This window comes from Phalacrocorax carbo, unplaced genomic scaffold, assembly GCF_963921805.1.
Source record: "Phalacrocorax carbo unplaced genomic scaffold, bPhaCar2.1 SCAFFOLD_245, whole genome shotgun sequence".
NCBI lineage: Eukaryota > Metazoa > Chordata > Aves > Suliformes > Phalacrocoracidae > Phalacrocorax > Phalacrocorax carbo.
The window spans coordinates 19,412-41,679 of record NW_026990522.1 but is presented as its reverse complement, the minus strand read 5'-3'; the positions used below and the strand labels follow the sequence as shown (position 1 = coordinate 41,679).

At 71.3% G+C, this 22,268-nt stretch overlaps 2 protein-coding genes across 5 annotated transcripts; one reads left to right on the top strand and one right to left on the bottom strand.

Annotated features, from left to right (window-relative positions):
• Nucleotides 1-180: 180 nt before the first annotated feature.
• Nucleotides 181-10,150, top strand: VPS28 (VPS28 subunit of ESCRT-I). 3 transcript variants are annotated; one of them, XM_064440546.1, is made up of 10 exons: nucleotides 181-349; nucleotides 472-500; nucleotides 966-1,003; nucleotides 2,222-2,311; nucleotides 2,398-2,503; nucleotides 2,578-2,679; nucleotides 2,790-2,843; nucleotides 2,917-3,008; nucleotides 3,096-3,240; nucleotides 10,140-10,150. In XM_064440546.1, exons 1-9 carry the CDS (start codon nucleotides 313-315, stop codon nucleotides 3,211-3,213), a joined length of 666 nt encoding a protein of 221 aa, XP_064296616.1. In that variant the 5' UTR covers nucleotides 181-312; the 3' UTR covers nucleotides 3,214-3,240; nucleotides 10,140-10,150. The 3 variants fall into 3 exon arrangements, with proteins under 3 accessions (XP_064296616.1, XP_064296617.1, XP_064296618.1); XM_064440548.1 differs by having other exon boundaries at nucleotides 227-251; XM_064440547.1 differs by lacking the exon at nucleotides 10,140-10,150 and having other exon boundaries at nucleotides 3,096-3,338.
• TONSL (tonsoku like, DNA repair protein) lies at nucleotides 3,360-20,469 on the bottom strand. Of its 2 annotated transcripts, XM_064440544.1 has the most exons (25): nucleotides 20,406-20,469; nucleotides 19,379-19,474; nucleotides 19,117-19,259; nucleotides 18,833-19,025; nucleotides 17,470-17,599; nucleotides 17,209-17,380; nucleotides 16,988-17,102; nucleotides 13,933-14,078; nucleotides 13,703-13,855; nucleotides 11,894-12,019; nucleotides 11,568-11,757; nucleotides 11,418-11,482; nucleotides 10,563-10,652; nucleotides 10,399-10,471; nucleotides 10,115-10,278; nucleotides 9,891-10,014; nucleotides 9,036-9,807; nucleotides 8,750-8,900; nucleotides 8,585-8,663; nucleotides 7,108-7,418; nucleotides 6,017-6,158; nucleotides 4,191-4,366; nucleotides 4,012-4,085; nucleotides 3,583-3,716; nucleotides 3,360-3,502 (listed from the first exon to the last, which is right to left on the bottom strand). In XM_064440544.1, the coding sequence occupies exons 1-25, from the start codon at nucleotides 20,434-20,436 to the stop codon at nucleotides 3,375-3,377; spliced, it is 3,978 nt and encodes a 1,325-aa protein (XP_064296614.1). In that variant the 5' UTR covers nucleotides 20,437-20,469; the 3' UTR covers nucleotides 3,360-3,374. The 2 variants fall into 2 exon arrangements, 1 of the variants encoding a protein (XP_064296614.1); XR_010371052.1 differs by lacking the exon at nucleotides 3,360-3,502 and having other exon boundaries at nucleotides 3,587-3,716; nucleotides 4,204-4,366.
• Nucleotides 20,470-22,268: the final 1,799 nt, after the last annotated feature.

Here is a 22,268-nt window from a genome sequence, read left to right as displayed (position 1 = left end):
CGCCCCCTGCCTGCCCCGCCCCCTGCCTTGCCTTGCCTTGCCCCGCCCCCTGCCTTGCCCCGCCCCGCCCCCGGTTGTTCGTTTTCCTTTACAACCCCGTTTTCCCGCGAAATTCCCCAGGTTTTCCCGCGAAAACCCGGCGCGTTTCGCGCCCCGCCCCCGGCCCCGCCCCCGCCAGGCGCCCCCAGCCGAGCCCCGATTCCTCGAGCCGCCGCCATCTTGCGGAAGCGCCGCCGAGGCTCCGGTTACCGGTAGCGGGGGGTCCCGCAACACCCCCCCCCCCCCCCCCGGGCCAGGCGGGGCCGCGGCGGGATGTTCCACGGCATCGCGGGAGCGCCCGGGATGGGAGGTGGGGCCGCGGGAGCCCGGCCTAACGGGGGGGGACCGGGCTTAGCCGGGGTGGGGGGGCCGGGGGTGGCACCGGGGGTCCCCAACCCCGTCTAACCTCACCCCCCCCCCCGCCTTTTGCAGCCCCCGGGAACAAACCGGAGCTGTACGAGGTGAGTACGGCCCCCCCCGGGCCCTACCGAGGTTAAGCTGGGCCTTACTTGGCCTAAGCTGGGCCCCACCGGGGTTCAGCCGCGCCTTACCGGGGCTAAGCTGGGCCCCGGTGTTGGCAAAGCCCACTTCACTGTCGCTAAACCAGGCCTTACCGGGGCTCAGCCCGGTCTTATAAGGTCTAAGCCGGGCCCCACCGGGGCTCAGCCCGGCCCCATTGGGGCTTAACTAGGCCCTAGTGGTGCTAAGTTGCGTCCTACCAGGGCTCAGCCCGGCCCCACTGGGGCTTAACTAGGCCCTACTGGTGCTAAGTTGGGTCCTACCAGGGCTCAGCCTGGCCCCATTGGGGCTTGACCGGGCCCTACTGGGGCTAAACCGGGGCCTGCCAGGGCTCAGCCCAGCCCCCCTGGGGCTAAGCCAGGCTTTACCGGGGCTAAGCCCCCCCATCTCCGCCCTTCTCCCCCCAGGAGGTGAAGCTCTACAAGAACGCCCGGGAGAGGGAGAAGTAAGTCCGGCCTGGCCGCGTCCCCCCGTGTCCGGCTCAGAACCGGGGGGGGGGGGGGGGGGCACGTGCCCCCGAGCACCCCCCGGCCCGGCCCCCCCTTCTCCATCGCAGTTCTTCCTCCCGGGACCCCGTTCTGCATCATAGACCCCCCCTTCTCCATCGCAGCCCCTCCTGGGACCCCATTTTCCATCACAATTCTTCCTCCTGGGACCCCCTTCTCCACCCTGGTCCCTCCCGGGACCCCCTTCTCCATTGCAGCCCCCCCACTTCTCCATCACAGTCCCTCCTGGGACCCCCTTCTCCATCGCAGCCCCCCCACTTCTCTATCACAGTTGCTCCTGGGACCCTCTTCTCCACCCTGGTCCCTCCCGGGACCCCCTTCTCCATTGCAGCCCCCCCACTTCTCCATCACAGTCCCTCCTGGGACCCCCTTCTCCATCGCAGCCCCCCCACTTCTCTATCACAGTTGCTCCTGGGACCCTCTTCTCCACCCTGGTCCCTCCCGGGACCCCCTTCTCCGTTGCAGCCCCCCCACTTCTCCATCGCAGCCCCTCCTGGGACCCCCTTCTCCATCGCAGCCCCCCCACTTCTCTATCACAGTTGCTCCTGGGACCCTCTTCTCCACCCTGGTCCCTCCTGGGACCCCCTTCTCCGTCGCAGCCCCCCCCAGTTCTCCATCACAGCCCCTCCTAGGACCCCCTTCTCCACCCTGCTCCCTCCTGGGACCCCGTTTGGTCCCTCCTGGGACCCCCTTCTCCACCCTGCTCCCTCCTGGGACCCCGTTTGGTCCCTCCTGGGACCCCCTTCTCCACCCTGGTCCCTCCTGGGACCCCGTTTGGTCCCTCCTGGGACCCCCTTCTCCACCCTGGTCCCTCCTGGGACCCCGTTTGGTCCCTCCTGGGACCCCCTTCTCCCCCCTGCTCCCTCCTGGGACCCCGTTTGGTCCCTCCTGGGACCCCCTTCTCCACCCTAGTCCCTCCTGGGACCCCATTTGGTCCCTCCTGGGACCCCCTTCTCCACCCTGGTCCCTCCTGGGACCCTGTTTGGTCCCTCCTGGGACCCCCTTCTCCCCCCTGCTCCCTCCTGGGACCCCGTTTGGTCCCTCCTGGGACCCCCTTCTCCACCCTAGTCCCTCCTGGGACCCCCTTCTCCACCCTGCTCCCTCCCGGGACCCCGTTCCCCGCCGCGTCCCCCCACAGCGGCGGCTCGCGGTTGCAGGTACGACAACATGGCCGAGCTCTTTGCGGTGGTGAAGACGCTGCAGGCCCTGGAGAAGGCTTACATCAAGGACTGCGTCTCCCCCAACGAGTGAGTCGGGGGCACGATCCGGCGCGGCCCTGGCGGGCGTGGGGGGTGGGGGAGGAAGGGGCCAACGCCGTCGCCGTCCCCCGCAGGTACACGGCCGCCTGCTCCCGCCTCCTGGTCCAGTTCAAAGCCGCGCTTAAACAAGTGCAGGGCTCCGAGATCAGCTCCATCGACGACTTCTGCCGCAAGTTCCGGGTGAGCCGCGGCGGCGCCGGCGCGAGCCTCGGCCGGTGGCCGGTCGTGCCGCTGACGGCGGCGTCTCCCCGCAGCTCGACTGTCCCTTGGCCATGGAGAGGATCAAGGAGGACCGGCCCATCACCATCAAGGACGACAAGGGCAACCTCAACCGCTGCATCGCCGACATCGTCTCCGTACGGCGCCGGGGGCTCGGCCGCGGCGGTGTTGGCGGGGCGGGAGGGGTGGCGGTGGAGCCGTGGGGTGGCGGTGGAGCCGTACGCCCCACACCCTCCTTCTCCCGCAGCTCTTCATCACGGTGATGGACAAGCTGCGCCTGGAGATCCGAGCCATGGACGAGGTAGGGCTCCCGCCCGCGGCAGCCCCGCTGCGGCGACGCCGGCGCGGCGGCTCACCCCGCGTTCCCTCCCCAGATCCAGCCGGACCTACGGGAGCTGATGGAGACGATGAACCGCATGAGCCACCTGCCCCCCGACTTCGAGGGGAGGCAGAAAGTCAACCAATGGTGAGTGCCGGGGGCGCCGGTTTCGGGGCGCCGCGGACGCAGCCCCCACCCCCCCACCCTTTTTTTCCCCCCCCTTCCCCATCCCAGGCTCCAGACGCTCAGCGGGATGTCGGCGTCGGACGAGCTGGACGATTCCCAGGTCCGGCAGATGTTGTTCGACCTGGAATCCGCCTACAACGCCTTCAACCGCTTCCTCCACTCCTGAGCGCGCCGGCACGCGCCGGCACCGCCGCTGCCTCCCCGCCCCCGCTTCCCTCCCGGGCCTTCCCGGCGTTAAGAGGAAGGCAGGGACAATAAACCACCGGTGCGGTGACGCCGGGACCCCGAAAAGCAGCAGCCGCGTTCATAAATAAGGGGTGTAATCGGTTAAAACCCCGCGGCGGCGCGGCCGCGCCGGGCTTTGCCGACGTGCCGCCCGCAGAGCCGGAGGTCTCGGATGTTGCCGGTGGTTCTGGCCCAAGTGGCGTCGTCCAACGGCCCTTCCAGGGAACAACCTGGTGGGGAAAAAGGGGCCGGTGTGAGCTCGCGGGGCCGCCCCCCGCCGCCCCCCGCCGCCCCCCGCCGCCCCCCGGACCTGCCAGGCTGAGGAACCGCAGCCCCTGGCCCCGTTCTTCCAGGGCGGAGAGCAGCGCCCGCAGCCCCGCCGCGCCGATGCCGGGGTTAGCCGAGAAATCCAGGGAAACCAGGGCCGGGCAAGCGGGGAGACACCTGTGGGGGAGGGGGAGAGATGGCGAGGGGGGGTCCCCTTGTCCCCAAAGGGGTCCCCTTGTCCCCAAAGGGGTCCCCTTGTCCCCAAAGGGGTCCCCTTGTCCCCAAAGGGGTCCCCTTGTCCCCAAAGGCGTCCCCCTCCATCCCCGAAGGGGTCCCTCACCGCGCTCCCGTGCCGGAGCTGGCACCGCGCCGCCGCTGGGAGGTGGAGGTTGGGGGTCCTGGTGCCAGGATCCATCTGTGTCCCCCCCCCCACCCACCGCCTTTGTCACCCCCCACCCCTTGTCCCCCTCACCTGGCCACCTCCAGGACGTCGCCGTCGCCCAGGCGGTTCCCGGAGAGCGTGAGGTGGCTCAGGGCGCAGCCCTCCTGCGGGACGGAGGCGTCGGTGCGGGAGCGGGGGTGTCCCGTGGGTCACCCCACACCCCGCACCCACCCACCCCGCGCCCCCTCGGGGACCCCCGCCGCCCTCACCTGCGCCAGGTACCTGCCGAGGGTCCCGGCGAGGGGCTGGGGGCCCGGCGGGCCGGCGACGGAGCCCAGCTCCAGGCGGGCGAGGCCGCGGCAGGGCGCGCTGCCGAGGAGCCGCCCCAGCCCCGCCGGGCCCAGCGCGTTGCGGGACAAGACCAACGTCTGCAGCCGGGCGGGACCTGGGAGCGAGCGCCGGCGCGGTGAGACCCCCGCGGTGAGACCCCCGCCCCGCGGCGAGGGACCCCCGGCGGCTCCCGGGAGCCAACCCCGGCGCAACCAGAGACCCCCGGTGGCACCCAGGAGCCAACCCTGGTGCCATGAGAGCCCCCCAAGGGTTCCCGGGATGGGACCCAGCCCCGGCGAGAGCCCCCCAACGGCTCCTGGGATGGGACCCCCACGCCGCGAGAGCCCCCCGACGGCTCTCAGGATGGGACCCCCGGCACCACGAGAGCCCCCCAACGGCTCCTGGGATGGGACCCCCGCGCCGCGAGAGCCCCCCGACGGCTCTCAGGATGGGACCCCCGGCACCGCGAGAGCCCCCCAACGGCTCCTGGGATGGGACCCCCGCGCCGCGAGAGCCCCCCAAGGGCTCCCGGGATGGGACCCCCGCGCCACGAGACCCCCGATGGCTCCCGGGACGGGACCCCCGCACCGTGAGAGCCCCCCAAGGGTTCCCGGGATGGGACCCCCGCGCCGCGAGAGCCCCCCAAGGGTTCCCAGGATGGGACCCCCGGCACCGCAAGCCCCCCGACAGCTCCCAGGACGGGACCCCCGCGCCGTGAGAGCCCCCCAAGGGCTCCCGGGACAGGACCCCTGCGCCGCGAGAGCCCCCCCAAGGGTTCCCGGGATGGGACCCCCGCGCCACAAGAGCCCCCCAAGGGTTCCCGGGATGGGACCCCCGGCACCGCAAGAGCCCCCCCTGACGGCTCCCGGGATGGGACCCCCGCGCCACGAGACCCCCGATGGCTCCCGGGATGGGACCCCCGTGCCACAAGAGCCCCCCGACGGCTCCCGGGACAGGACCCCTGCACCGCGAGAGCCCCCCAAGGGTTCCCAGGATGGGACCCCCGGCACCGCAAGCCCCCCGACAGCTCCCAGGACGGGACCCCCGCGCCGTGAGAGCCCCCCAAGGGCTCCCGGGACAGGACCCCTGCGCCGCGAGAGCCCCCCAAGGGTTCCCAGGATGGGACCCCCGGCACCGCAAGCCCCCCGACAGCTCCCAGGACGGGACCCCCGCGCCGCGAGAGCCCCCCAAGGGCTCCCGGGACGGGACCCCCCGCGCCACAAGAGCCCCCCAAGGGTTCCCGGGATGGGACCCCCGGCACCGCGAGAGCCCCCCAAGGGTTCCCAGGATGGTACCCCCGCGCCACGAGCCCCCCGATGGCTCCCAGGACGGGACACCCGTGCCGCGAGAGCCCCCCAAGGGCTCCCGGGACGGGACCCCCGCGCCGTGAGAGCCCCCCAAGGGCTCCCGGGACGGGACCCCCGTGCCGCGAGAGCCCCCCAAAGCCTCCCAGGACGGGACCCCCGTGCCGCGAGAGCCCCCCAAGGGCTCCCAGGACGGGACCCCCGCGCCGCGAGAGCCCCCCAAGGGCTCCCAGGACGGGACCCCCGCGCCGTGAGAGCCCCCCAAGGGCTCCCAGGACGGGACCCCCGCGCCGTGAGAGCCCCCCAAGGGCTCCCAGGACGGGACCCCCGCGCCACGAGCCCCTGACGGCTCCCGGGATGGGACCCCCGCGCCGCGAGAGCCCCCCAAGGGCTCCCGGGACGGGACCCCCGGCACCGCGAGCCCCCCCGTGCGGCTCCCGGGAACCGCGAGCCCCCCGTACCGGCGAGGGCGAAGGCGTCGCCGAAGCCGCAGGCCTGCAGCCGCAGCGTGGTGAGCGCCGGGCAGCGCCGCAGCAGCTGGGCCAGGGGCCGGCAGCCGCCGTCGCCCAGGGGGTTTAGGCTCAGGTCCAGCTCCTCCAGGCTCTGCCAGGCCGGGTGAGGGGGTTCGGGGGGACAACGGAGAGGTTTGGGGGGGATCACGGAGAGATTTGGGGGGACAACAGACAAGTTTAAGGGATGGGACGACGTTTAAGGGGGGATGGACGCGGGTTTTAGGGGAAAGGGAAGCGATTTGGGGGACCAAGGAGATATTTAGGGGGGCAAAGGAGAGTTTGGGGGGCTGGGCGAGGGGTTTGGGGGACGAGAGAGAGATTTAGGGGGGCAAAGGAATGATTTAGGGGCCGGGTGAGGGTTTTGGGGGATCAAGGAGAGATTTGAGGGGGACAAAGTTGTGGTTTGGGGGACAAAGGACAAGTTTAAGGGACGGCACGAAGTTTAAGGGGGGATGGACGCGGGTTTTAGGGGAAAAGGAACAGATTTGGGGGACAGGCAAGAGGTTTGGGGCACCAAGAAGAGACTTAGGGGGGCAAAGGAGAGTTTTGGGGGCCGGGCGAGGGGTTTGGGGGGGCCAAAGTTGTGGTTTGGGGGACAAAGGGCAAGTTTAAGGGACGGCACAAAGTTTAAGGGGGGATGGACGTGGGTTTTAGGGGAAAAGGAAGAGATTTGGGGGACAGGCAAGGGATTTGGGGGGGGCACAAGAGGTTTGGGGGGAACCAAAGAGGTTGGGGGGGCACAAGAGGTTCAGGGGGGCATAAGAGCTTTGGGGGGGACCGAAGAGGTTGGGGGGGGGCATAAGAGCTTTGGGGGGGACCGAAGAGGTTGGGGGGGGCATAAGAGCTTTGGGGGGGACCGAAGAGGTTCGGGGGGGGCACAAAAGCTTGGGGGGGGGGGGGGGGGCCCTGGCTGGTTGCCCCACACCGCAACCCCCCATGCGGCCGGACGAGGCCAGCACCGTCCCCATCCGTGTCCCCCCGCCCCGTGTCCCTCGGGGGCCCCCCCCACCCCCCCCCCCACCCCCCAAAGCCAGGCGTACCTGGAAGGCGCCGGCGGGGCCGGGGGGGCCGGGGGGCAGGAGCAGCCGCAGCCCCTGGGCGCCCAGGCGGTTCCCGGCCAGGTCGAGCAGGGTGAGGGAGGGCAGGGTGGCCAGCGTGGCCGCCAGGTCGGTGGCCGCGGCGTCGGGGAGGCCGCAGCCGCGCAGCCGGAGCTGCCGCAGCGGCGCCTGCAGCTTCAGGGCCCGCAGCAACGGGGGGAGGTCCGGGGGGCGCAGGGCCAGGCCCCCCCCGACCCCCAGCCCTGGGCTCTGCTCCTGCAGCTCCATCACCTTCAGCAGCAGCGGGTGCGGCTCTGCCGGGACACGCCGAGCCTTTGGGGGACCCTGGGGACACCCCCCCCACCACCACCACCCTGGGGAGCCCCGGACCCCCTTGGGGACACCCCCCCACCACCACCACCCTGGGGAGCCCCGCACCCCCTTGGGGACACCCCCCCCCCCACCACCCTGGGGAGCCCCGGACCCCCTTGGGGACACCCCACCCCCCACCACCACCCTGGGGAGCCCCAGACCCCCTTGGGGACACCCCACCCCCCCACACCACCCTGGGGAGCCCCGCACCCCCTTGGGGACACCCCCACCACCACCACCACCCTGGGGAGCCCCGGACCCCCTTGGGGACACCCCCCACCCACCCCAAGTCCTGCCAAGGGCCCCGTGCTGGCCAGGGACAGGCGTGTTCCCCCCGGCACGAGGACCCCCGGCCCTGACCCTCGGTGGGGACGGTCCCCGAGGGGATGGGAGGGGACACGGGGGTCCCCAAGGGGATGGAGGGGACACAAGGGGTACCCAAAGGGACAGGAGGGGACAAGGGGGTCCCGAAGGGCTGGGGGGACACAAGGGGGTCCCGAGGGGATGGAGGGGGATAAAGGGGTCCCCAAAGGGACAGGAGGGGACAAGGGGGTCCCGAGGGGATGGAGGGGGATAAAGGGGTACCCAAAGGGACAGGAGGGGACAAGGGGGTCCCGAGGGGCCGGAGGGGACACAAGGGGGTCCCCGAGGGGATGGAGGGGGATAAAGGGGTACCCAAAGGGACAGGAGGGGACAAGGGGGTCCCGAGGGGCCGGGGGGACACAAGGGGGTCCCCGAGGGGATGGAGGGGGATAAAGGGGTACCCAAAGGGACAGGAGGGGACAAGGGGGTCCCGAGGGGCCGGAGGGGACACAAGGGGGTCCCCGAGGGGATGGAGGGGGATAAAGGGGTACCCAAAGGGACAGGAGGGGACAAGGGGGTCCCGAGGGGCCGGAGGGGACACAAGGGGGTCCCCGAGGGGATGGAGGGGGATAAAGGGGTACCCAAAGGGACAGGAGGGGACAAGGGGGTCCCGAGGGGCCGGGGGGACACAAGGGGGTCCCCGAGGGGATGGAGGGGGATAAAGGGGTACCCAAAGGGACAGGAGGGGACAAGGGGGTCCCGAGGGGCCGGAGGGGACACAAGGGGGTCCCCGAGGGGTCCTTACCCACCGCCAGGCTCTGGCACGCCCTGCGGTAGCGCTCGGCCAAGGGCGGCAGGTCCCAGCACTGCACCTCCGCCAGCACCTGCAACGGCAGCACCGTCGGCGCCGGCGGGGGGCCACGGCGGGGGTCGGGGGCGGCGGCGGGGGGGTCGGGGGCTGGTCGCCCACCTCCTCGTTGCTCTGCAGGACGTCCCCCACCAGGTCCTGGGGGGCCAGGAGAGCCCCTTCTTTCTTCAGGATGAGCCGCGGCAGCAACCCGCAGGTCTGGTAGTACCGCTCGGCCGCCCGCTCCGCCAGCCAGCCCACGGCGCGGCCCTCGCTGCCGCGACGGCGCGAGCCGCGGGGTCACCGGCGGGCGCTCCCCGCCCGCCCCGGGGGTCCCCAGCGGCACGGCGGGGCACGGCGGGGCGGGGGGAGGAAAGGGGGTGGCGGGCGGTTATGGCAAAGCCCTTACCTTTGGGGCACGGGGATGAGGAAGACGTTGTCCTGGACGCGGACGCGGACGCGGAGAGCCGGCAGCGGCGCCGGCAGGGAAGGGGGGGTCTCCTCATCCTCCTCCTCGGTGGGGAGGGGGCTCCCGGCCGCCTCGAGGGGTCGGGATTCCCGGGAGCGTCCCAAGGGGATCCTCTCCGCCACGCGGGCGAGGCGGCTTTGCGCGCTCCGGCGGCGCCGCGGCTGGTGCCGGGCCGGAGCGGGGCCGTCGCTCTCCGACCCCGCGCTGTCCCCCGAAGCCGTCGCCGGGTCCTGGGGGTGCCGGCGCGGCCGTTTGCGGCCCCCCCGGGATACCCCGAGGTCGTCTTCCAGCCAATCCTCCTCCTCCAGGTACTGCTCGGCCGGGATGAGGGCCGGCTGCTGGCACATCGCCACCGCGGCGGTGCTGCCGGGAAGGGGTTTGGAGCCGCCGGGAAGGGGTTTGGAGCCGCCGGGAAGGGGTTTGGAGCCGCCGGGAAGGGGTTTGGAGCCGCCGGGAAGGGGTTTGGAGCCGCCGGGAAGGGGTTTGGAGCCGCCGGGAAGGGGTTTGGCGCTGCCGAGGCTCCGGATGGCGGCTTTGTAGTCGTTCGGCTCCGGCTCCGCTCCCTCCTGCCGGCCGAGCCCCGGCACCCGCTGCCGCTTCTTCACCGGCCTCGGTGGCGACACGTCACCCCCCTCCGGCTCCGGCGGCTCCGGGCTTCGCCGCTCGTCCAGCTCGGCGTCGAAGGGCTCCTCGGAGGGGGGCTGTGGGGCGGCTGCGGAGACGCCACCCCTCAGCGCCCCCCTCCATTGAAAAATAAGGAGGGAGGGGGAACATGGGGGGGCCGGGGGAGCCCACCTCGTGCCGCCGCCGCCTCCCTGAGCAGCCGCTCGGCCGCCCGGCACCGCTGCCGCGTCTCCTGGTCCAGCTCCCGGCTGTAGACCCTCGCCCACTCCTCCAGCGTCCCCAGCGGCGTCAGGCCCTGTGGGAAAAGCAAGGGGTGTGGGGTGGGGGGGATGCAGGTGCGTGCCGTTGCCCAGGGTGTCCCCCCCCCACCCCAAAACCCACCCCGGGGGCCTCACCCTGGCGTTCCTGGCCGTCACCGACGCCCCCCGCTGCACCAAGAGCTCGGCCACCTCGAAGTGCCCGCAGCTGAGGGCGTCGTGCAGGGGGGTGATGCCTTCGCAGCCCGGCCCCCCCGGGTCGTCCAAGGCGGCCCCGCGGTCCAGCAGCAGCCGGACGATCTCTGGGGGCGGGGGGGGGGGATGGCGGTGAGGAAATGGGGGGGGGGGGCTCTGCCTGCCCCCTGTTTTGAGGAGGGGTGGGGAGGGGTCCCCAGCCCGCGCCCCCCCCGCCCCTCGCTCACCCAGGTGCCCGTGGTTGCACGCCTCATGCAGCGGGGTCCAGCCGCAGTAATCGCGGGGGTTCAGGGGGTGCCCCTAAAAAAAGAAGGGGGGGGGGCAGTGACACAGTCACACAGAGACCCCCCACCCCCCCCCCCAAGGTCATTTTTGGGGACCCCTCGCCCACCTGCCTGAGGAAGAGCTGGACGCGGCGCAGGTCGCCCTCGATGCAGGCGCGGTGCAGGGGGGTCTCGCCCCGCTCGTTCCGTCGGTTCCACTGCCGGCACGGCACGGGGGGCACGGTGTGGGACCCCCGGGACGCACCCCGGCGAGACCCCGGCCCGCTTTGGGCGTGCCGGGGGAAGAAACCCACCCCCCCAGCCCTCTTTTGGGGGTGTTGGGGAGACCCCTGGCTCCTGGTTGGGGGTGTCATGGGGAGACCCCACCCCTCCAGCCCACTTTAGGGGGTGTCAGGGGAAGTGGGAGACCCCCCCAGCCCTCTTTGGGGGTGTTGGGGAGACCCCTGGCTCCTGGTTGGGGGTGTCATGGGGAGACCCCACCCCTCCAGCCCGCTTTGGGGGGTGTCAGGGGAAGTGGGAGACCCCCCCAGCCCTCTTTGGGGGTGTTGGGGAGACCCCTGGCTCCTGTTTAGGGGTGTCATGGGGAGACCCCACCCCTCCAGCCCGCTTTGGGGGGTGTCAGGGGAAGTGGGAGACCCCCCCAGCCCTCTTTGGGGGTGTTGGGGAGACCCCTGGCTCCTGTTTGGGGATGTCATGGGGAGACCCCACCCCTCCAGCCCGCTTCGGGGGGTGTCAGGGGAAGGAGAAGATCCTGCCAGCTCTCTTTGGGGGTGTCACGGGAAGACCCCCAACCTTCTTTGGGGGTGTCAGGGGAAGGGGGAGACCCCACACTCCTGTTTTGGGGGTGTCAGGGGGAAGAAAAAGCCCCCCCAGCCCTCTTTGGGGGTGTCAGGGGGAAGGACAAGACCCCCCCTGCCATACTTTGGGGTGTCGGGGGGTGGGGGACACCCGCCGCCTCTCACCTTGCTGATCCGCCGGCGCCCGGGGACGCTCTTGCTGTAGCCTTCGAGTTCATCTTCCTCCCCCTCTGGAAGAGACGCCCCCTCCCCGTGAGGGAGGACCCCTCCCTTTTGGGGACACCCCACAGGGCCCCCCCGCAGACCCCCCCTCACCGCTCTCCGACAGCTCCAGCTCGCTCTCGTCCTGAGCCTCGCTGCTCTCCGGCTCTTCCTCCTCCTCCTCCTCCTCCTCCTCCCCCCCGCCCTCGCCCCCCAGCGCCCCGAGCCGGGCCAGGGTGGCGGCGGCAGCCTCGGCGTCGCCGTCCCGCAGCTGCAGCGCGCGGAGGTGCCGCAGGATCTGCCGCTGGGGAGGAAGAGGAGGAGGAGGGTGAGGCCCCCAGCCCGCACTGGGGACCCCCAGGGAGAGGGGGGAAAGGGATGGGGGTTTTTTCCCCCCCCCCCCCCCCCGTGTCCCGCACCACCCCCCCACCCCCCCTCACCTGCAGGCGGGGGTCTCCGGCCGCCTCGGCTCGCTCCAGCGCCCTTTGGAAGCAGGGCTGGAGCTCGGTGCGGGGGGAGCCCCCCTCCTCCATGGCCAGCGCCATGTTCAGCCACGTCTTCCCCTCCTGGGCACGGCGGGGGTCAGCGCCCGGGGGTCCCCGGGGGTCCCCCCGCAGCCCCGCGCCTTCCCCCGGGCAGGGGGCCACCGGCACCTCTCACCACCCCGACCCCGGGACAGCCTCGCTGAGACCCCACCCACCCACCCCACCCACATCCCAGGGACCCAGGGAGCCCCCCAGGACCTGGTGAGCCCCGGTAAGGACCCGGGGAACCCCTGCCCCCCCACCCCCCCAGGGACACGGGGTGCCCCCCGGCGTGCCCCCCAGGGCTCCAAGGAGCCCTCTCAGGGACCCAATGAGACCCCCCAAGACCCAAGAAGCCCCCCTTAGAGACACAATAACCCCCCCAGGGACCCAGGGAGCCCCCCCAGGGACCTGATGAACCCTCCCTAGGACCACAGTGAACCCCCCGCAGGGACATGATGAGCTGTAGGGACCCAGGGAGACCTCAGGGACCCAAGGAGATCCCCAGGGACCCAAAGAGCCCCTGACAACCCAAGGGCCTCCCTCGGGGATCCAGGGACCCCCCCCAGGGACCCAAGAAGCCCCCCAGGGACACAGTGAGACCCCCAAAGACACAATAATCCCCCCAGGGACCTGATGAGCTTTTGTAAGGACCCAGACACCCCCCACAGCGACCCAAGGACCTCCCCCAGGTGCTCAAGGACCCCCTCCAAGGGACCCAAAGAGCCCCCACAGGGACCCAAGGACCCCTCCCCAGGACGCAGGGACCCCCCCAAGGGACCCAAAACCCCCCCTGAAGACCCAAGGACCCTGCCCAGCACCCAGGGACCCCTCCACAGGGACCCAAAGGCCCCCCTGAGGACACAAGGGCCTCCCCCAGGGACACAAGGACCCCCTGCACGGACACAAGGACCACTCCCCAGGATGCAGGGACCCCCCCCAGGTGCCCAAGGACCACTCCCCAGCACCCAGGGACCCCCCCCGGGTGCCCAAGGAACCCCCCAAGGGACCCAAAACCCCCACTGAGGACCCAAGGACCCCCCCACAGGGACCCAAAGGCCCCCCTGAGGAGACAAGGACCCCCCCCAGGTGCCCAAGGACCACTCCCCAGCACCCAGGGACCCCCCCAGGTGCTCCAGGGACCCCCCCAAGGGACCCAAAACCCCCCCTGAGGACCCAAGGAGCCCCCCACAAGGACCCAAAGGCCCCCCTGAGGACACAAGGACCCCCTGCAGGGACCCAAGGACCACTCCCCAGGATGCAGGGACCCCCCGCCAGGTGCCCAAGGACCCCCCCAAGGGACACAAAACCCCCCCTGAGGACCCAGGGACCCCCCCCAGGTGCCCAAGGACCACTCCCAAGAGACCCAAAACTCCCCGAGGACCCAAGGACTCTCCACAGGGACCCAAGGGCCCCCCTGAGGACACAAGGGCCTCCCCCAGGGACACAAGGACCCCCTGCAGGGACCCAAGGACCACTCCCCAGGACGCAGGGGCCCCCCCAAGGTGCCCAAGGACCCCCGCCAGGTGCCCAAGGACCCCCCAAGGGACCCAAAGGCCCCCTGAGGACACAGGGACCCCTCCACAGGGACCCAAAGGCCCCCCTGAGGACACAAGGGCCTCCCCCAGGGACACAAGGACGCCCTGCAGGGACCCAAGGACCACTCCCCAGGACGCAGGGACCCCCCCAGGTGCCCCAGGGACCCCCGCCCCAGCCCCAGCTCGCCTCCAGCGCGCTGCCCCGGTGCAGGGCCAGCTCCTGCCGGTAATGGTGGACGGCTCGCTCGTGATCCTTCAGGTCGCCGAAGGTGGTGGCCAGGGAGACGTGGATGACGGCCAGCTCCCCCGGCGGCCTCCCCAGCGCCTGGGCGAAGCTCAGCTGCCCCCGGGGAACCCCTCCATCAGCGGGGACGTCCCACCGGGACCCCCCCAAACCCCCTCCTGAGCCCCGCTTACCTGCCTCTGGTAGGAGTCGACGGCGCGGGCGAAGTCACCGTGCCTGGAGAAGGTGTCCCCGAGCTGCTCGCAGAGGGCCAGGGCCGCCGGCGGGTCACCGGCCGCCGCCTCCTCCAGAGCCTCCTGCAGCCGCGCCACCTTGCTGGCTGCCGGGGGCAGGCGGGGGGGTGACGGTCGGGCCACCCTGGGGACCCCCAGAGCCGCCCCTGGGGCAGCTCGGTGTCGGGGTGGGGGTGGGGTGGGCGGGTGTCCCCGCCCCGAGTGTCAGCGCGGGACGCGGGGAAGGGGAAGGGGGGTGGAGCAGAGCTGGGGGGTTTGGCGGCACCCTGGGGACGCTGTCACCCCCCTGGGGACCCCATCCCACCCCTGGGGACCCTGTCACCCCCTGGGGACCCCATCCCACCCCTGGGGACCCTGTCATCCCCCTGGGGACCCCATCCCACCCCTGGGGACACTGTCACCCCCCTGGGGACCCCATCCCACCCCTGGGGACGCTGTCACCCCCCTGGGGACCCCATCCCACCCCTGGGGACCCTGTCACCCCCACTGGGGACCCCGTCCCACCCCTGGGGACCCTGTCACCCCCCTGGGGACCCCGTCCCACCCCTGGGGACCCTGTCACCCCCTGGGGACCCCGTCCCACCCCTGGGGACCCTGTCATCCCCCTGGGGACCCCATCCCACCCCTGGGGACGCTGTCACCCCCCTGGGGACCCCATCCCACCCCTGGGGACACTGTCACCCCCCTGGGGACCCCATCCCACCCCTGGGGACACTGTCACCCCCACTGGGGACCCCATCCCACCCCTGGGGACACTGTCATTCCCCTGGGGACCCCATCCCACCCCTGGGGACCCTGTCACCCCCGCTGGGGACCCCATCCCACCCCTGGGGATACTGTCACCCCCCTGGGGACCCCATCCCACCCCTGGGGACCCTGTCATCCCCCTGGGGACCCCGTCCCACCCCTGGGGACCCTGTCATCCCCCTGGGGACCCCATCCCACCCCTGGGGACACTGTCACCCCCCTGGGGACCCCATCCCACCCCTGGGGACGCTGTCATCCCCCTGGGGACCCCATCCCACCCCTGGGGACCCTGTCACCCCCCTGGGGACCCCATCCCACCCCTAGGGACGCTGTCACCCCCCTGGGGACCCCATCCCATGCCTGGGGACGCCATCCCACCTCTGGGGACACTGTCACCCCCCTGGGGACACTGTCATCCCCCTGGGGACCCCATCCCACCCCTGGGGACCCTGTCACCCCCTGGGGACCCCATCCCACCCCTGGGGACCCTGTCATCCCCCTGGGGACCCCATCCCACCCCTGGGGACATTGTCACCCCCCTGGGGACCCCGGGCCACCCTTGGGGACCCCTTCCCACCCCTGGGGACACTGTCCTGCCCCTGGGGGCCCCATCCCACCCCTGGGGACCCCATCCCGCCCCCAGGGGACCCCTACTCACCCCTGGGGACCCCATCCCACCCTTGGGGACCCCATCCCATCCTTGGGGACACTCTCCTCCCCCTGGGGACCCCCTCCCACCCCCAGGGGACCCCGCCCCATCCCACCCCTGGGGACCCCCTCCCGCCCCTGGGGACACTGTCACCCCCTGGGGACCCCATCCCACCCCTGGGGACACTGTCATCCCCCTGGGGACCCCATCCCACCCCTGGGGACCCTGTCACCCCCGCTGGGGACCCCATCCCACCCCTGGGGACACTGTCACCCCCCTGGGGACCCCGTCCCACCCCTGGGGACCCTGTCATCCCCCTGGGGACCCCATCCCACCCCTGGGGACACTGTCACCCCCCTGGGGACCCCATCCCACCCCTGGGGACGCTGTCACCCCCCTGGGGACCCCATCCCACCCCTGGGGACACTGTCACCCCCCTGGGGACCCCATCCCACCCCTAGGGACGCTGTCACCCCCCTGGGGACCCCATCCCACCCCTGGGGACGCCATCCCACCTCTGGGGACACTGTCACCCCCCTGGGGACACTGTCACCCCCCCTGGGGACCCCATCCCACCCCTGGGGACCCTGTCATCCCCCTGGGGACCCCATCCCACCCCTGGGGACACTGTCACCCCCCTGGGGACCCCATCCCACCCCTGGGGACCCTGTCATCCCCCTGGGGACCCCATCCCACCCCTGGGGACCCTGTCATCCCCCTGGGGACCCCATTCCACCCCTGGGGACATTGTCACCCCCTTGGGGACCCCGGGCCACCCTTGGGGACCCCTTCCCACCCCTGGGGACACTGTCCTGCCCCTGGGGGCCCCATCCCACCCCTGGGGACCCCATCCCGCCCCCAGGGGACCCCTACTCACCCCTGGGGACCCCATCCCACCCTTGGGGACCCCATCCCACCCTTGGGGACACTCTCCTCCCCCTGGGGACCCCCTCCCACCCCCAGGGGACCCCGCCCCATCCCACCCCTGGGGACCCCCTCCCGCCCCTGGGGACACTGTCACCCCCTGGGGACCCCATCCCACCCCTGGGGACACTGTCACCCCCTGGGGACCCCTTCCCAACCCTGGGGACACTGGCCTACCCTTGGGGACACTGTCACCCCCCTGGGGACCCCATCACCCCCCTGGGGACCCCGGGCCACCCTTGGGGACCCCCTCCCGCCCCTGGGGACCCCATCCTGCCCCTGGGGACCCCATCCCACCCTTGGGGACACTCTCCTCCCCCTGGGGACCCCATCCCACCCCCAGGGGACCCTGCCCCACCCCAACCCTGGGGACCCCCTCCCGCCCCTGGGGACCCCCTCCCGCCCCTGGGGATCCCATCCCACCCCTGGGGACCCCATCCCACCCCCAGGGAACCCCTACTCACCCCTGGGGACCCCCTCCCGCCCCTGGGGACCCCCTCCCGCCCCTGGGGACCCCATCCCGCCCCTGGGGGTCCCGCCCCACCCCACCCCTGGGGACCCCATCCCACCCTTGGGGACCCCATCCCACCCTTGGGGACCCCCTCCCGCCCCTGGGGACCCCCTCCCGCCCCTGGGGACCCCCTCCCGCCCCTGGGGGTCCCGCCCCCGCCTCACCGTAGCGCAGGTTGGAGCGGACGAGGTCTCGCTGCCAGGGCTGCCGCGAGCCCAGCACGTAGGCCTGCTTCAGCGAGCGCTTGGCGGCCGCGAAATCCCCCAAACTCAGCAGGACCTGGGCGGCGGGGCGGGGGGGGGGACACGACGGGGGCCACCCGTGAGAAAAAGGGGGTGGGGGGGGACACACACGGAGGGCGAGGGGCGGCCCCCCAGACACCCACCTGGGCCGTGCTGCCGCAGCAGTCGCTCTCCATCCCTTTCTCCTTCATCCTGCGGGCGCAGTCGCGCGCCCGCGCCAGGCAGCGCAAGGCCCCGGAGTGCTCCCCCTCCCGCAGGTGGATGTGCCCCAAGTTGAAGTAAGCGCGGTAGAGATCTTCGTCCAGCCGGCCCTGCCTGCGAAGGGAGGGCGGGGGTCGCTGCCGGGGGTCCCGTGTCCCCCTCCCCTTCCCCCCCCGAACCCGGCGGCTCCCGCCCGAACTTACTCGGCGAGGAAGATGCTTTTTTTGATGTAGTGATCGCTCTTGGCCGCTTCCTGCAGGCTGTCGTAAACCAGGCCCAGGTTGAGGTAGAGCCGCGTCCTCATCTCCGTCAGCTCCCGCTTCGGCACGACTCCTGCGGGGTTGGAGTAAAACCCAGTGGCTCTGGGAGGTGGTGGGGCCCCGCGGGGCTGCGCCGGGCGCTGGGACATCGCTCCGAGGGCACTGGGACATCCCTCCGAGGGCACTGGGACGTCCCTCCGAGGGCACTGGGCACTGGGACATCGCTCTGAGGGCACTGGGACGTCCCTCCGAGGGCACTGGGACGTCCCTCCGAGGGCACTGGGCACTGGGACATCGCTCTGAGGGCACTGGGACGTCCCTCCGAGGGCACTGGGACGTCCCTCCGAGGGCACCGGGTGCTGGGACATCACTCTGAGGGCACTGGGACGTCCCTCCGAGGGCACTGGGACGTCCCTCCGAGGGCACTGGGACGTCCCTCCGAGGGCACTGGGCACTGGGACATCGCTCCGAGGGCACTGGGACGTCCCTCCGAGGGCACTGGGCACTGGGACATCGCTCTGAGGGCACTGGGACGTCCCTCCGAGGGCACTGGGCACTGGGACATCGCTCCGAGGGCACTGGGCACTGGGACATCGCTCCGAGGGCACTGGGCACTGGGACATCGCTCCGAGGGCACTGGGCACTGGGACATCGCTCTGAGGGCACTGGGACATCCCTCCGAGGGCACTGGGACGTCCCTCCGAGGGCACTGGGCACTGGGACATCGCTCTGAGGGCACTGGGACATCGCTCTGAGGGCACCAGGCACTGGGACATTGCTCCGAGGGCACTGGGACGTCCCTCCGAGGGCACCGGGCACTGGGACATCGCTCTGAGGGCACTGGGACATCGCTCTGAGGGCACTGGGACATCGCTCCGAGGGCACCGGGCACTGGGACATCGCTCTGAGGGCACTGGGACATCGCTCTGAGGGCACTGGGACGTCCCTCCGAGGGCACCAGGCACTGGGACATCGCTCTGAGGGCACTGGGACGTCCCTCCGAGGGCACTGGGACATCGCTCTGAGGGCACTGGGACGTCCCTCCGAGGGCACTGGGCACTGGGACATCGCTCTGAGGGCACCGGGACATCGCTCCGAGGGCACTGGGACGTCCCTCCGAGGGCACCGGGCACTGGGACATCGCTCCGATGGCACTGGGACGTCCCTCCGAGGGCACCGGGACATCGCTCCGAGGGCACTGGGACATCCCTCCGAGGGCACCGGGCACCGGGACATCGCTCCGAGGGCACCAGGCACTGGCACGTCCCTCGGAGGGCACTGGGGAGGGCACCGGGCGCAGCCTCACCTTCCAGTTTCTCCTCCACGATGGCCAGGCTGGTGCGAAACGCCCGCTCGGCTTCGCGCAGCGCCGGCGCCGCCTCCCCCGGCGAGCGGCTGTCGGCCACGAACATGTAGGTGCGGCCGATGGTAGCCCAGGCGCGTTGCTGCTCCGTGTCATCCGAGAGGGAACGAGCCAGCTCCAGGTGTTGGCGTTGGTGCTGCGGGGCGGGGAGAAGCCTCAGACCCCCGCCGCGGGGTGTCCCCCTCCGTCCCCCCGCCCGGAGACCCCCGCAAGAGTCGAAAGCCCACCTTTAGCGCCGCCTCGTAGTTCTCCAGCTCGGCCAACCTCTCGCCGATCTTGCGGTGAGCCACGGCGCAGCCGATGCTGTCGCCGGCCTCCTCCAGCAGCCGCAGCTCCTGCCGGTGCTCCTCCAGAGCCTCCTCGTAGCGGCCTGCCGGCGACCCGGGGAGGGGGCGTCGGGTCCTTACCTCCCCTGGGGAGGGGGTATGGGGGCCCCCCGCCCCGGGTTTTGGGGGTGAAGGGGGACCCGGCCGCGCCGGGAGGACGCACCATGGCTCGCCAAAATCTCCCCGAGCTGGTTACACGCCGCGGCCTCGTCCACCCGGTTGCCGCCGCGCTGGGCCTTCTCCTTCGCCTTCTGCAGCTCTGGGGGGGGGATAAAAGGGGAGGGGGGCTCAGCCTGGTGAGACCCCCTCCCCCAAACCCCCAGCGACCACCCCCTGCCCACCCCAAACCCCAGGGACCACCCCCTGCCCACCCCAATCCCCCCCCCCCATACCACCCTGTGCCCCACATATCCCCCCAGCCCTAAGGACCAGAGAGGGGGTCCCTGGTGCCCCCCCACCCCAGAGAGAAGGTCCCTGTGGACCCTCCCCCCAGTGCGCCCCACCACCAATGTGGGGTTCCCCGCAGCCCCTCCGGTGCCCCCACGCTGGAGATGGGGTCCCTGAGCCCCCCTGGTGTCCCGCATCCCAAATGGGGGGCCCTGGTGCCCCCCACCTCGGAGGGGGAGGGTCCCTGCAGACCCCCACACCTGACTGGGGGTCCCTAATGCCCCCCCCCGGTAACACCCAGCCCAGAGATGGGGTCCCCGCAACCCACCACCCCCTGACAGGGGGGATCCCCGGAACCCCGCCGGTACTCCCCAACCTGGAGCAGGGGGGGTCCCTGCAGCTCCCCCCGTGCCCCCCAACCCAGAAACCCAGACGGGGGGGGTCCCTGCTGACCCCCACCCCCCGGTGGCCCCCATCCCCCGGTGACCCCAACCCCGGAGATGGGGTCCCTGCAGCCCACCCACCCCAAATGTGGGGGTCCCCGCAGCCCGCCCCAGGTGCCCCCCAACCCAGAGAGAGGGTCCCTGCCGCCCCCCACCCCGGGGGAAGGGACTTGGGGGGCCCCGGGGGGGGGGGGAGGGAAGCTGTTGGCGACGTGAAGAAGGAGCCGGGAACGGGGCCGGGGGGGGGCGGGAGGGGCTGGGGCAGGGGGTCCCGGGGGGGAGGCCCCAGGGCCCGGTGTAGGCCCCCGCAGGTGCGGTTTAGGCCGGGTTTAGGCCGGGTCTAGGCCCGGCTGGACTCACGGCGAATCTCCCGCGCCCTTTCCGCGCTCATCCCCCGCCGCCACGGAACCCGCCGAGCGACGCCCCGCCCCCATCACCGCCCCCATTGGCCGCCGCTCCGCCCGCCTGAGCCAATCGGCGAGGGGGCAGGCAGCAGGCGGAGGGTTTTATTGGGCGGAGGGGAGGAGAGCCCGCCTCTGGGGGCGGGGCCGGAGCAGCCGTCCTGGCCCGCGCCGGCCGCGGGGGGTGACGGGAAGGGGGCGGGGCCGCCCTCCCCGGCCGGGAGCGCCGGGGGTCCCAGTGCCCCCGCAGGGCCCCCAGTAACGACCAGAGGCTCCCAGTAACGGCCAGGGGCAGCCCAGTGCCCTCCAGTGCTCCCAGTAACGGCCAGCCCAGTACCCTCCAGTGCTCCCAGTAACGGCCAGGGGCTCCCAGTAATGGCCAGCCCAGTGCCCTCCAGTGCTCCCAGTAACGGCCAGCCCAGTGCCCTCCAGTGCTCCCAGTAACGGCCAGGAGCTCCCAGTAACGGCCAGCCCAGTGCCCTCCAGTGCTCCCAGTAACGGCCAGGGGCTCCCAGTAATGGCCAGCCCAGTGCCCTCCAGTGCTCCCAGTAACGGCCAGCCCAGTGCACTCCAGTGCTCCCAGTAATGGCCCTCCAGTGCTCCCAGTAACGGCCAGCCCAGTACCCTCCAGTGCTCCCAGTAACGGCCAGGGGCTCCCAGTAACGGCCAGCCCAGTGCCCTCCATTGCTCCCAGTAACGGCCAGGAGCTCCCAGTAACGGCCAGCCCAGTACCCTCCAGTGCTCCCAGTAACGGCCAGGGGCTCCCAGTAATGGCCAGCCCAGTGCCCTCCAGTGCTCCCAGTAACGGCCAGCCCAGTGCCCTCCAGTGCTCCCAGTAACGGCCAGGAGCTCCCAGTAACGGCCAGCCCAGTGCCCTCCAGTGCTCCCAGTAACGGCCAGCCCAGTACCCTCCAGTGCTCCCAGTAACGGCCAGGGGCTCCCAGTAATGGCCAGCCCAGTGCCCTCCAGTGCTCCCAGTAACGGCCAGCCCAGTGCACTCCAGTGCTCCCAGTAATGGCCCTCCAGTGCTCCCAGTAACGGCCAGCCCAGTACCCTCCAGTGCTCCCAGTAACGGCCAGGGGCTCCCAGTAACGGCCAGCCAAGTACCCTCCAGTGCTCCCAGTAACGGCCAGAGGCTCCCAGTAACGGCCAGCCCAGTGCCCTCCAGTGCTCCCAGTAATGGCCAGGGGCTCCCAGTTCGCACCTGCCTGGAGCCCTGTAGCCCAGGGTTGTCCAGTTCCTCCAGTAACCCACCAAAACATCCCAGTTTCCCCAGTAACCCCCAGCCCACTGCCCCCAGTATCCCCCCTACATCCAGCCCACTGCCCCCAGCATCCCCAATATCCCCCCGTTACACCCCGCCCAGTGCCTCCCAGTATCCCAGTAACCCCCAGCCCAGTGTCCCCCCAGCAGCACATTAAGGCTTTGCAGGGCGGGGCCGGGGGTGGAGCCGAGGGGGCGGGGCCAGGGGCGGGGCCCCAGGGGGGAACCTCACATTGGGGTAAAACCCCACCAAACCCTCAAAGTTTGGGGAAGAAAACGCCACCTCAGATTTTGGTAAAAAACCCCAAAGTCCTCAAATTTTGGTAAAGAAAAGCCACAACTCACATTTTGGTATAAAAAAAAACCCAAAACCTGAAAGTTTTGGTTAAAACGTCACATTTTTGTTAAACACACGCAGTTTGATTTTTAAACACCCTCAAATTTTGATTAAAAAATTGTCAGGTTTAGCTTAAAAAACCAAACAACCCAAAACAACACAACCAAACCCTCAAACCGTGGTTAAAAAAACCCACCCAAACCCTCAAATTTTGGTAAAAAA